General features: G+C 53.2%; 6 protein-coding genes across 6 annotated transcripts; 3 read left to right on the top strand and 3 right to left on the bottom strand.

Annotated features, from left to right (window-relative positions):
* Positions 1–49: 49 nt before the first annotated feature.
* Positions 50–1,692, top strand: CTHT_0018510 (putative nucleolar protein; the record flags this gene model as incomplete). Its single annotated transcript, XM_006692283.1, has 2 exons — positions 50–219; positions 291–1,692. The coding sequence occupies 2 exons, from the start codon at positions 50–52 to the stop codon at positions 1,690–1,692; spliced, it is 1,572 nt and encodes a 523-aa protein (XP_006692346.1).
* Positions 1,693–2,278: 586 nt separating this feature from the next.
* On the bottom strand, positions 2,279–3,719 carry CTHT_0018520 (uncharacterized protein; the record flags this gene model as incomplete). Its single annotated transcript, XM_006692284.1, has 3 exons — positions 2,279–2,500; positions 2,567–3,017; positions 3,079–3,719. The coding sequence occupies 3 exons, from the start codon at positions 3,717–3,719 to the stop codon at positions 2,279–2,281; spliced, it is 1,314 nt and encodes a 437-aa protein (XP_006692347.1).
* Positions 3,720–4,348: 629 nt separating this feature from the next.
* Positions 4,349–4,886, top strand: CTHT_0018530 (uncharacterized protein; the record flags this gene model as incomplete). Its single annotated transcript, XM_006692285.1, has 4 exons — positions 4,349–4,409; positions 4,468–4,520; positions 4,581–4,705; positions 4,769–4,886. 4 exons carry the CDS (start codon positions 4,349–4,351, stop codon positions 4,884–4,886), a joined length of 357 nt encoding a protein of 118 aa, XP_006692348.1.
* A 188-nt stretch (positions 4,887–5,074) lies between these two features.
* On the bottom strand, positions 5,075–5,787 carry CTHT_0018540 (uncharacterized protein; the record flags this gene model as incomplete). The annotated part of the gene is made up of 2 exons (XM_006692286.1): positions 5,075–5,658; positions 5,748–5,787. 2 exons carry the CDS (start codon positions 5,785–5,787, stop codon positions 5,075–5,077), a joined length of 624 nt encoding a protein of 207 aa, XP_006692349.1.
* Positions 5,788–7,178: 1,391 nt separating this feature from the next.
* On the top strand, positions 7,179–8,707 carry CTHT_0018550 (uncharacterized protein; the record flags this gene model as incomplete). Its single annotated transcript, XM_006692287.1, has 2 exons — positions 7,179–7,292; positions 7,364–8,707. 2 exons carry the CDS (start codon positions 7,179–7,181, stop codon positions 8,705–8,707), a joined length of 1,458 nt encoding a protein of 485 aa, XP_006692350.1.
* A 179-nt stretch (positions 8,708–8,886) lies between these two features.
* Positions 8,887–12,212, bottom strand: CTHT_0018560 (uncharacterized protein; the record flags this gene model as incomplete). Its single annotated transcript, XM_006692288.1, has 6 exons — positions 8,887–9,016; positions 9,742–10,332; positions 10,417–10,492; positions 10,544–10,628; positions 10,681–11,755; positions 11,809–12,212. The coding sequence occupies 6 exons, from the start codon at positions 12,210–12,212 to the stop codon at positions 8,887–8,889; spliced, it is 2,361 nt and encodes a 786-aa protein (XP_006692351.1).
* Positions 12,213–12,735: the final 523 nt, after the last annotated feature.

Raw genomic sequence — 12,735 nt, forward strand, 5'->3', positions numbered from 1 at the left:
TACCTGTGCCTGCTGTCATCAAAACGAGCCGCGATCTTATTCGGTCAAGATGGTAGTGGTCAACTTCTTGCTCTTCGAGAGCGCGGTAGGCTTCTCGCTCTTCGAGGTCGTTCACCAGGCCGACACTGTCGGTCTGGAGCTTCCTGAGGTCAAGGATGCGATGAAGACCCTCGACAAGTTTGGCAAGATGGTCAAGTTGCGCAGCTTCAATCCGTGGACGTAAGTTTTCGTCGAGCGTTGCGCGCGCCGTGTCTGTTGTATTGCCGACTGACCGATTTCGCTCTGTCCAGCTCTGCCGCGCAGGGTTTGGAAGCGATTAACCTCATTTCTGAGGGTATTATGCCCGAGTATCTTAAGAGTGCTCTTGAGATGAACCTTCCCCAGACCAGCGGAAAGAAGAGCAAGGTCGTGCTTGGCGTTGCCGACAAAAAACTTGCTGGCGAAATTACTGCTGCGTTCCCCGGTGTTCAATGCGAGGCTGCCGATACTTCTGAGGTCGTCGCGGCGCTGCTGCGCGGAATCCGCACCCATGCCAATAAGCTGCACAAGAGCCTCCAAGAGGGCGACATTGGCCGTGCGCAGCTCGGTCTCGGTCACGCCTATTCTCGCGCTAAGGTCAAGTTCAGCGTTCACAAGAACGACAACCACATTATTCAAGGCATTGCTACTCTTGATGCGCTCGACAAGTCGATCAACCAGGGTGCCATGCGAGTGAGGGAGTGGTACGGCTGGCACTTCCCTGAGCTTATTCGCATCGTTTCCGACAACATCACCTATGCGAAGGTTGTTCTTGCTATCGGCAATAAGTCGTCCTTGACTGACGAGAGTGTTGATGACCTCGCGAACGTGCTCAATCAAGATCAGGATAAGGCTCTTGCTATTATCCAGGCTGCTAAGGTGTCCATGGGTCAGGACATTAGCGAGGTTGATCTCCAGATGGTCAGGGATCTGGCTTCGAACGTCACCAGCATGGCCGATTACCGCCGTATCCTTGCCGAGTCTCTGGACAAGAAGATGAGTGAAGTTGCCCCCAACCTGCAAGTCATTTTGGGCACTCCGGTCGCTGCCCGCCTGATCGCCCATGCTGGCTCTCTCACCAATCTTGCCAAGTACCCGGCTTCCACCCTCCAAATCCTCGGTGCCGAGAAGGCCCTCTTCCGCGCCCTCAAGACCAAGAGTGCTACTCCCAAGTATGGTCTCCTCTACCAGAGCTCATTCATCGGTCGTGCCGGCCCTAAGGTTAAGGGCCGCATCTCCCGCTATCTGGCCAACAAGTGTTCTATTGCTAGCCGTATCGACAACTTCTCTGAAAAACCGACTCGTCACTTCGGTGAGGTCTTGCGCCAGCAGCTTGAGCAGCGTCTTGAGTGGTACGCCAAGGGCACTAAGCCCATGAAGAACAGCGAGGCCATGGAGAAGGCCATCAAGGCGGTCATGGCTGATGATGAGGAGACCCTGCCTGTTGCTGTTGATGCGATGGACATCGATAGCAAGAGCCCGGCTAAAGAGAAGAAGGATAAAAAGGAGAAGAAGGAGAAGAAAGAGAAGAAGGAGAAGAAGAAGGAGGATAAGGAAGAGAAAAAGAAGGACAAGAAGAGGAAGAGCCTGGGCGGCGAGGATGTCGAGATGGCGGACGCCGATGTTGGAGAAAACAAGAAAAAGAAGAAGAGGAAGTCTGAGATCGCCGAGTAAGTGCTCGACGTTCCTAAACATAATGCTTTCTCTTTCTGGTGGTCATTTGTTTGCTTTAATGTGTCTCTGTTTTCCTTATTTCATGGAGTTCGCGCGGGTTCGGGGTCTGGCAGATGGAGTTACCGGGTTGTTGGTCTGAACACACCTGATTTTCCAGTGGGATGTATCATACCAGATGGCATGGAAGTCGGAATCAAGGTAGTATCTGCCTGCAAAATTCATCACTAGATTCGGCCAACTGTGATTGTATGTGATTGAGATGAACCCAAAATGGAGTTGTAATGCCTTGTGTAAGTAGCGGAGGGCATAATTGTCGTTGTCTCAATTCGCATACATTTATCATCAATTACGATAAGGAAATCAGAAGTGGCCGGCTCCCAATGATACATGCTACGGCAGGAGAGCCTTGGCATCTCCTATGTGCAAGCAAGGAAAACAAACGCCACACGCCGAGCACCCGCCTTAAAGGTAAGAGAGGCACTCTATGCACCCGTCCAGTCCACATAACCCAACGCCCAAGGGAAGGGCACAGAGGCAAAGCGCCCACCTCTTTCAAAATGGAAACGAAACAGACGAACTGAGGAAATTATGCGCCCTCGCTGCCGAACTCTCTTGTCCATTCTTCGTTGCGTTTAAGGTCCTCTTCTGACACGGTCGGTCTGCTAGCCTTGATGGCCCGCAGGAAGTCTCTCTTCTCAACAAGAGGCTCGAGAAGCTGGTCGGCCTCAACCTGCTCCCATGTCATCTCAATAGCGGCTGGGTCGCCTGGAGAGCAGGGGGTGAGTTTCTCTTGGCCGTCGACGACGACCTGGCATGGGGTCAGCAACTTTGCCCAAAAAAGAGGTCATACAGAGCGGGACTAGTGAGAGAGTACCTTCTTGAAGTGCGTCGCCTGCTGGATTTTCCGCACAGGCTGCATCAGCGCGTCCTGTACAACAATACTGATATCCGACCCGGAGTAGCCCTCCGATGCGCGGGCCAGCTCACGGAAGTCTTCGGGCTTGAGGGCGGTCCTGGTGTCGCCGACGGCAAGCTTGAACATGGTGGTACGCGCAGCAAGATCGGGCAGGCCGATGTGTATTCGGCGCTGGAACCGTCGACGAATGGCAGCGTCGAGTTGCCACGGGATGTTGGTGGCACCCAGGATTAGCACGCCCGAGCTGTCCTTGCCCACGCCGTCCATTTGCACGAGCATCTCGGTCTTGATGCGGCGCGAGGCTTCCGACTCGCCTTCGCCACGTGGCCCGCAGAGGGCGTCGATCTCGTCGATGAAGATGATTGAGGGCTTGTTTTCGCGAGCCATCGCAAAGAGTTGTTTTACGAGCCTGGCGGTGGGATTATATCAGCAATGACCCAATGGGCATGTGCAGGTAATATCTGGCTTACCTTTCGCTCTCACCCATCCACTTGCTTACCAGATCTGAGCTGCTGATGCTGAAGAATGTGCTCTTCGCCTCGGTGGCCACAGCCTTGGCAAGATAACTCTTACCCGTTCCTGGCGGCCCGTAGAGCAAGATACCCCTCCACGGCTGCCTCTTACCGTGAAAAAGGTGCGGGAACTTGATAGGAAGCAGGACAGCCTCCTTGAGCGCCTCCTTTGCGCTGTCAAGACCAGCCACGTCGTCCCACCTGACGTTCGGCCTCTCCTGCAGGATAGCGCCAGCCAGGGCGTTACGCAGCTTTTTGCTGTCCTCGTCCAGACCATCATCGTCTTCGCCAGCAACTTTTCCTTTCCCTGTCCCTCCGGTGGTCGTGCCGTTAGCACCGACCATGCCCGGTTTCTTTCGTTTCGCCTCCATGTCTTGTAAATGTGCTTTCAGTTTCTCGGCCCGGTCCATGTACTCGCTTGTCTTGGCGCGGATCATCTCCTTGGATTTGGGGTTCTTCTCCCACTTGAGCGCGAGCATGAACAGCTCGAGGGCTTGGTAGTAGAGTTGGTAGGCCTTCTCGTACTGTGCGGCATTGTCGGCGTCGATTGCTAAGCGGACCTGCTTGATCGCACGGTCGAGGAAGTCTGTGTTGGACATGGCGGGCAGCAGGTGATGTATGGTTGACTGGTATCAGTCGGGTGGGATGGGCGGATTCGACCCTTGGACGGATGTTTTCTGTCACCAACTAGGGGTGGGGTATCAGAGACAGATGCAGAGGTTTTCTCCGTGTTGTAGACAAGGTGTGGCAATGATGGAATAGAAGCGATTGGACAACGGCGTCTGAGGCCTGGGCCTATTGAAGCAGCCCCAGCGCGAGGAGAGTGGTATTGTTTGTCTTGACTTTGAGAAGGGGACAATGCCACCCATCCGTTCGCTGGTCGTCGGTCTGGGCACAGGGCAGGCCGTCGACCAGGAAGCAGAGCCACAACGCGGGGCTGGCGCCACTTGTTTGACCGCTTGGCAACCGGGGAGCGGATTTGGTGTTAGGGTTATGTATGGGGCTTGCATACTAGTCGCTATCTGAGATTAACCCTCGACAGCGAGGAGCATCCACATTCAAGCTGCTGTCCTGCTCAATTACCAACAGCGAGCCAACCATCATCTGGTTGAAGTGCTTTTGACCTCTGTGCAGAAACTAGACTAGCGGGAATTTGTTACTCCCTTCGTGAATTATCATCAGAAACCATCGTCTCACGTTGCCAAATATTTGATCAAAAACGGGTGCCATGGCTGAAATCCAGGCCCGCCTTCAAGCCCTCTCTGAGGAGTTCAGCAAGCTCCAACAAGGTGTGATGAGTCCTGCCCCTCTCAACCCAAACTTGCTGACATATCAAAGATCTCCAAGATGCTCTGCAGTCAAGACAAAAGCTCGAGGCACAGAAGCAAGAGAACCTCGGGGTGCAGAAGGCATGTTTGTATGATGCCAGGGATCATGAACTCATACTGACCATGTTGTAGGAGTTCACGAAGCTCAAGGAAGGAGAAAACATCTACAAATTGATCGGCCCTGTTCTTCTCAAGCAAGACAAGGCCGATGCAGAAAGCACAGTCAATGGTCGTCTAGACTTTATTAACAAGGAAATGTGAGTTTGATATAAGAATCTAATCTCAGTCCTAGTCAAAAGCCGCTAACACTAAAACCACAGCAACCGGGTAGAAACTCTCATCAAGGAACTGCAGGGCAAGGTAGAAAAGAAGAAGGGGGAAATTATCCAGGTGCAAAGTGGTTTGCAAGCAGCGGCAGCTCAAGCCGTCAAGGCATGACGGAACCACTAGAGAGCGACATGATGGAGTTGTGCCCACTTTCATCTACTCGAAATGCCTTAAGCCATTACCTAAGTTGATTACCAAGCAATACCGATACAACCCCCAACGCCACGCTTCCCTTCTATCCGGAATGGAGATTATCCCTCTAAAAATACAAACCAAATTCCATCCGTGTCATACTGTCATTAATTGAGAGCCATAACAGTGAAGCCCCATGGGACACCAAGGTTCTTGCCCCATGCAGCATTCACAGACTGGTCTTCCGTCTTCTGCTCCTTCTTGCGACCCTCAATAACCCCAGAGATGAAGTCAACCACAGCTCGCTTGGCAAAGCAGGAGTTGATAATATCGGTTGTGTCGATTGTCTCGAGAACGGACTCACGCTGGTCGCTCTCAGCAAATAGCTGAAGCTCCCGAGAGAACAGACGCTGTGAGAGCTCGGGACCGGCAGCCTTCAGACGTTGGAAGATCAAGACCATGCCAGCAACGGCCTGCAGATACAAGCTGGACTTTTCATGATCGTCCAAGTCGGCAAGCACATGGGTCGACTTCTCGGTGACGAAAGAACGATGGAAGGTATCAAAGGTAACCTTCAACATGCTATCGAGAGCATCCGGCTGGCCGAGCACATTTTCAGGGTCGTTAAGGCCAAAGATATCACGGATCTTAGTGTAGCATTCGCTCAGAAGTGTGAAAATACAGGTCTCTGTGGGAATGGAGAGGTGCCCGTCAACGATGCTTAGCGGCTCAAGTGCTGCCTCAACACTGGCTGTTGGAGTTCAAACAACTGTCAGGCATGTCCCGTACAAACATCTACAAACATCGTAAGGAGCTACTGCTTATCGTGATACCACATACCATGGCACTTGAAGCTGTCAAGCTCAGGGCGGGTAGACATTGTGGGGACTCTTGTTGATAAGGTTTCCGTCTGATGGAGTCGCTGGGGTGGTTGGATGGGATGGATAGAAAATGGGACAGAATTGCATGGGGTATTGGAAGGCAGGAGAAGAGCTGAAGGAAAGAGTGATACAGCGCCCAGCAGCTGTCTTATAAGCCCATTACTCGGCCCCCTTACCTCAGCTAAGGGCTAGAATTTTATGGGCCATGCCACCCTTGTCAGGCTGACCGCTTCACGAACTGACAGCCGGGAGCACGAACCGAGAACTGGGCCTAAACCAGGTGGGCGGGCATGGTTTGGGACACCGAGCACATCAAAATAGTGATTAAGAGGGGGCAAGCGATGGATTTTCCATGCCGATAACTCCCGAAGGCTTTTATTTCCCCGAGAAAGTGCCATATCTTGCGGCGTGCATACCACAGGAGGTGGGATCGCGGCTGGGGGTTATCAACAAACGAGATTTGGCCAGTGAATTTTCCCATCCAGCCTTCTCGATTTAAGATCCGACAACGGTGGGTTGAGCAAAGAGCGCGCGGACTGGGTAAACCACTTCGTCGCAGTGCCCAAGAACATGCACCTCATACAGTGCGCGTGACTTTTAGCGATCGAGCTATTTTTTTCTCTTGTTTGTTGGCTCCCGTGGCCCGAACGGACAGATGGTTGGCCATCATTGCAGAACTTAAAGACGATGGGAAAATGAGAAAGTCCAAAAAATGCATCTCGTCCAGCGCATGGTCCCACCGCTGCGTGCTCGGTTGCTGCTGTAAATGCTGTCACGGTGCGCGGCACACCGATGCAGGCGTCCATGATCCGTCTTGGCCGTCTTGGCCTCTTCCCGCTTGCCAAGGCTGTAATTCTTGGCACTTGTGCTCTGGATTGTGGTCCGTGCAAGATGCCAAGACCGCATGTGGCCCCAGGGCAGACGATGCTGGCCCCGCGTTGATTCAGTCGTGTATCACCAACCCGAACCCCGAAGATGGAGAGGTCCATAACGGGTTGATAGCGGGGTTGTGATTGATGCAGCTGCCAGTAAGGTCCCCTCTTTTCGTGCCAGTACGCGACATCAGCCTGCTCACGCAACGCAACTCTCGTTCAACACTTGTCTCACGTCTGGCGAAAACCATTGTATTTCAGTGCTAAGCTAACTGTTCCTTCTAGTCGTCCTAGCGCTCAGCTCTAGTCACAAACTCCATTTCTGATTGCAGTCGAACAATTCATTGTCTGCTTCAGCTTTCCGCCATCGCCGGAGCTCGCATCTAAACATCGCCATTGGCCTACAGCTTTCAACCATCGACTTTTTGTCAGCCGATCCTTTACTCGATCTACTCATTAGTATTGGTCGGGCTATCTGAGGAAATGCCACGATGAACAGATCCAGCTTTGCGATCAACATGGAGGAAATAAAGAGCCCCCAGGAATTGTACGAAATAGCACATCGGTTCGACTGGAACCCGAAAGTCGAGTTCAGGTTTTGGGTGACTGCTGCCAACAGGCTTTACCATGAGGTTAGTGCCCTTGTGTCTTCTGCCTGACATTGATATTCGAAAAACATTGGTCTGATTTTCGTCGTGATCAGGGCCTGGCATATTTCCAAGATGGCGATCTCGCGCAGGCTTACATTTGCTTGCTTCGGTATTCCGCGCTTGTCGTGAAATGGCTACCAGACCATCCAGAGGCGAAACGATCAGAATCCCGGTCGGCTTATAAGCCGCTATTGAAGCGCACACAAAAAGTTCTAAGCATTCTTGAAGGGTTGCGCGCTGAGCTTAACGAGACCTACAAGCGTTATCAGCAATCTGCCGACAAACGTCGTGCTGCGCTCAGACATTCCCTTTATGGCTCTATATCGTCGACATATGGGCGTCATGCTGCCAATGACCCCACATTGGCATGGAGTTATGCTTCTGAGGCAGAAGTCTTAGATGCAGGGGCATATCAAGATTTGGCAGTTGATCTGGCGAAACGGGAAATGCGCCGCCGCCGAGATAGGGACGAGGACAGGCAGCGTCGAGTTGCGGGATACTGGGCTGACTGGAAGCAAGAACTGGATAGGAGAAGAGAAGAAGAGCGAGGAGTACAGCTTGAGAGGCAAGAAGAGCTGTTGAGCAGAGGAGAAGCGAAGAGAGACGCCAGCCGTTACATGGATGATGATGACTGGCGTCAGCAAATGAAGGAAGCTCGGCGCCAATTGGACCAGGCTCACGATACCGCGGCATTCATAGATCACTACTCTTACCAAACCACCACATACAATTACCCCGCGATCAGCAAGAGCTCCGCGGTCCGATATGAGAAGCCATCAATTTCTCAGAGGGAAGAGGCCTCGAGGCCTCTTCCCCCTCGCCCGCCCAAGGAACTCCCTCTAATACAACCTCTTGCCTCACCCCCGCCTCCTCCTGACAAAACACCCTTGGAGCTCGGGAGCCCCCCTCCATACAGTTCTTCTGTTCACGACGAAGAGGCACCACCGCTTCCTCCAAAAGCACTGGCTCCGCCACCAGCTGAGAACAAGAGAGTGACATTCAGACCAGCCGCATACCTCGAAAACGGTCAACCCCTTCGTCCTGTCTTTCTACCCAGCTCCTTGCGCCGTCGTTTCCTCGATATGGCCGCGGAGAACACCCGCAAGAACCTGGAGATGTGTGGCATCCTCTGTGGTACAACCGTTAACAACGCGCTCTTCATCTCACACCTGGTGATCCCCGAGCAAGAGTGCACGCCCAACACGTGCGAGACGGTCAACGAGCAGAGCTTGTTTGATTACTGTGACGAGCATGAGCTTATCGTGATTGGTTGGATCCATACCCATCCGACGCAGACTTGCTTCATGAGCTCGCGGGACTTGCACACGCATTCAGGATATCAGGTCATGATGCCTGAGAGCATCGCTATTGTTTGCGCGCCGAGTTATGATGAGTAAGTTCTCCCTTTCGCCTTGTTAGCCATCTACGACGATGCTGACCATCCAAGCTGGGGCATCTTCCGCCTTTCGCACCCTCCCGGGCTGGATTACATCCTGAACTGTGCGCACAGCGACACATTCCACACACACAATATTGACAACATATATCTCAATGCTGGTCAGCCTGATGGCCATGTTTACGAGTCAAGGTCCCTGGAGTTTGAGGTGGTGGACCTCCGGCCGTCGAAGCTGTAGCGGCGCTCCTGGGCGGCCAGATTAAGGCGATGGTCTTTGCGCGTGTTGTTGATTTCGGCGCCTGTCGTGAGGCTGTTGACGTGATGGCTCGTCATCTCGACAGATTTTGCGATTGGGTGTGGATGGGTCACTCTTTGGTGAGGTTGCTTGTGCTCAGCTCTTTTCGTTTTGTCCTTAGTTGGGATCTGGGTGGCTTTCCCGGTTGATGGTATTCCTCAGGTTCATGGCTTTTCATGGGTTCATGCCGTACATAGCATTGGAGTTCATGGGACTTGGGATGACAACTTGATTGGAATGGGGTTTGGGCAGGCATTGTGGTACCATCATTACATTGATCATGTTCTGAGTTGCTCGACTCTTCCCATTGCTATGGCTTTGCGGCCTTGCAAAAGTGCTCAACGGTTTGGAGGATCGTTTGGGGCTGAAGTTCATCAAGTCTCTGTACAACGGGAATATTGACATCGGGTTTCCTGGACTTACTTCTCTATGGTACATAGAAACGAATGTCATAAAGGGCTCAATGCCGTGCGATAGTCAGGGTTATTCACAAATTGGCTGCCTAACTTCTCCAGAGCAGTCGATGGTTAATGCGTCATCTATGCAGCAACTTCAGCTCCTGAGAGAAACAAACTTAAACAATACAACACAAAGAGACAGGCAAAGTTGCCATTAAGCTAAATAAGGTATCACGACAGACGTTACATTACAATATTTTCGGATACCATCCCATCATTCAAGCCCCATCGACCAATACTACTCACATCCACCTTTGCAACGACAATAGTCCCCAAACTCACAACTTAGCCTGCATCCCCTCTCCCTTCAAATCTTCAACAATCCCCCTGGCAATATGCTCTGCAATCGCCATAACGGTAATCATTGGATTCACGCCACTTGCACTGGGGAACACACTCGCATCAGCAACATACAGTCCCTCTGTTCCCCAAACCCTTCCCCTTGGATCAACAACCCCATCCTTCTCTCGCGCACTCATCCGACATGTCCCCATCTGATGGGCCGACGCAAACGGTGTACTGGGGGGTCTGTTGCCATGCTGCTTCAGTCTGGCAATCCACTTTTCAAAGTCATCTTTGGTTTTATCCGCGGACTTGTCGGCCGACACGACGAAAGGCTCGAGGCCTGGCAGAGCGGGGACGATTTCACGTGCGCCAGAAGAGAAGAGGATGCGGGAGAGCTCGATGATGCCGCGCAGGTTATGAGCGCGGTCGAAGTCGGAAGGGGTGTAGGCAATGCGCGGGCAGCCGGAGACGGGATCTCGGTAGATATGGCCTGTATCACGGTCGCGGCAGATGGCGATGAAGGCGTTGAGGTGGGGGTATTTGGCGGCATGGAGTTTGTAGTTTTGGCCGGTGGTCCAGGGGAGGAAGCTGAGGCAGAAGGAGGGCTAAGCAAAAGGATTAGTTTGTTGCGGGCGGAAGGAAAGGAGAACGGGGGAACATGCCATCATGGACATGGCTTCGAGTTTGACGCCGTGGCCTTTGCCGTCTAGGTTGTCAAAGTCGCTGACTACAGAGGTAAGACAGCCGCCTAGAGATGATGGTTAGTAGGGATTGATAGCAGAGGTAAGGGGCAACTTACCCTCCCATGGCTGAACATTCTCATCGAACACGCCCATAACGAAGTTCGTGGGATGCAAGTAGAGGTTCTTTCCGATTTGTGGGTTCTGTTCCGGTCAGTATCACTCACCTCGCTAACTTCTTCCCAGGCCAACTCACCTTCAAACCGCTATTCATCAACACAACCGGACTCCAAAGCGTACCACAGCTCACAACTACCTTCTTAGACTTCACAACCACCTTCACCTGCTCCGCACCACCCCTAGGCGTCCAAACACCCTCAACCCCCACAGCTACCCTCTTCCCCTTCTTCACGTCAAACAACACCTTATCAACTTTCATCCCCTCGACGAACTTCACTCCCTGCTCAGCCGCCTCAGGGAACCATCCATTCACTGGCCCATTCTTCTCCCCCTTCCAGCAGCCCAGCGTGCAATATCCATCATGATGGGCATTATCCCCACAATTCTGCGGCACGATCTTCGCGGTGTAGCCCAGCCTCTTGGCCCCCTCTAATAAGACCTTGTTTCCGTGACTGGGCGTCAACTTGTCCCCCGTCACACCCATATGCTTCCACACGCGATCCAGACATTTCTGGAAGTCTTCTGTCTCGAAGAACTCCAGCTTGCGTTCTTGCGCCCACTCCTTCCGGACAAAGTCTTGAGGCTGTAGGCTCGCGCTCCAGTTGACGGTACCGCCGCCGCCGAAGCAGGCGCCTGCTGTAACGGTGATGCTCCCGTCGTCAGACTCAATTACACCGCCGGCCTCGAAGAGATTCGCCAACCCGGTTGTTTGAGACATAGGGAAATGGGATGCATCAAAATGCCAGCCTTTTTCGATAACCAGCACATTCAGCCCTTTTCCAAACTCCGTAGCAAGCTTATGCGCCACCACACCAGCTCCACACCCCGAGCCGACGATGACCACATCCGTAGCGATTTCGACTGGAGCCTTGACATCCGGTCCCGGGCTGAATTGGAGAAATTCGTAGGGGTAGCTCTTCGAGCCAGCTACCCAAGCAGCCGGGACACGAGGAAAGCCGGTAAGAGGAGCGAAATAAGGCGTGCTCCGCAGCCAAGCAAGCTTGCCTAATGTGGTCATGGACTTGAAGAGGGCGCGGATGGACCATAGCGGAGAAGTGGCCCAAGAGCGGAGGATTTTGGTGCGGTCTTGGATAGATAGCAATGGCAAGGGACTCGCTCTATGTGTGAGGATTAGGGAACCCGCACGGGTGCTGAGGTTGAGATGTCAGTTTGCGGTTTGAGGAGCTGAAGGGAGATGACCTACCTCAGGACAGAAAGAAGGATCTTCAGTTCACGCTGTTTGCTTGGAGGAATGTTACTCAGGATGCATTTCATGAGCTGGGCGAATAGGGGGTTGTCTGAAGGACGTTCGGCAAGGTAGGCCTCGATGAGCTCGGCCGTTGGGTCAAGTGGAGTGACCGCGTTGCGGAGCTGAGATGCTGCATCGGAGTACTCTGCGCTGGAGAGGTGCAGGGCTGAAAGGTCATCTTGCATCCTGCTGCCCTGCTGTTGCTGAGCCGTGTCTTGGACGCGGATGGCCGGGATGACGGCATCCATCAGGGCCATAAGGACCTTCCATTGCGTTTCATTGAGGAACTCTGTGTAAGGAGGCAGGTCAACTGCGAGAGGCGCCGCGGCGGGCGATGCGTCGGGGGTTAGGGGTCGCATTGCGATGGCGCGTCTTGGAGCAGGAAGTATTTCGAGGCACAATCAACAGTGTTACGCAGGAAACAAGAGATAGTCGGCACTTTCCCTCGCCGCAATTGGACAGCCCCTCTGCTTTAGAAGCTCATGAGCTCCCAGCCCTTGAAGAAGATCGACGGAGTGGATCACAGAGCAGGCTGGGGCGAGACCTTGTTGATCTCCGCACGCTGGCACGCTGCATCCCAACCATCTCCACGAGTACCTTGTGATCGTTGATTCAAAAGCCGTAATGGTGGGCCAAGACAGGGGGCCAGCACGTTCTTGGCTGCGGGGTGGCTACGGGACGGTCCCGAGGGCGAGCATGGGTCAGGGCCCCAGGGGGCACTGAATCATGTTGGTCCACTGAAGCACAGCGCTGAGACATAGCGGCGGGAAGGGCATGAGGAAGGGGTGATGCAAAAGCATCTGATGTTGGCTTTGAGATGACTCGAGGATGAGCTCTCGGCAGATCAATCGGTTACTACGTTAGATCCTCTTAAGGTCTTGA

The sequence above is a fragment of the Thermochaetoides thermophila genome (genome assembly GCF_000221225.1).
Source record: "Thermochaetoides thermophila DSM 1495 unplaced genomic scaffold scf7180000011815, whole genome shotgun sequence".
NCBI classification, from domain to species: Eukaryota; Fungi; Ascomycota; class Sordariomycetes; order Sordariales; family Chaetomiaceae; genus Thermochaetoides; species Thermochaetoides thermophila.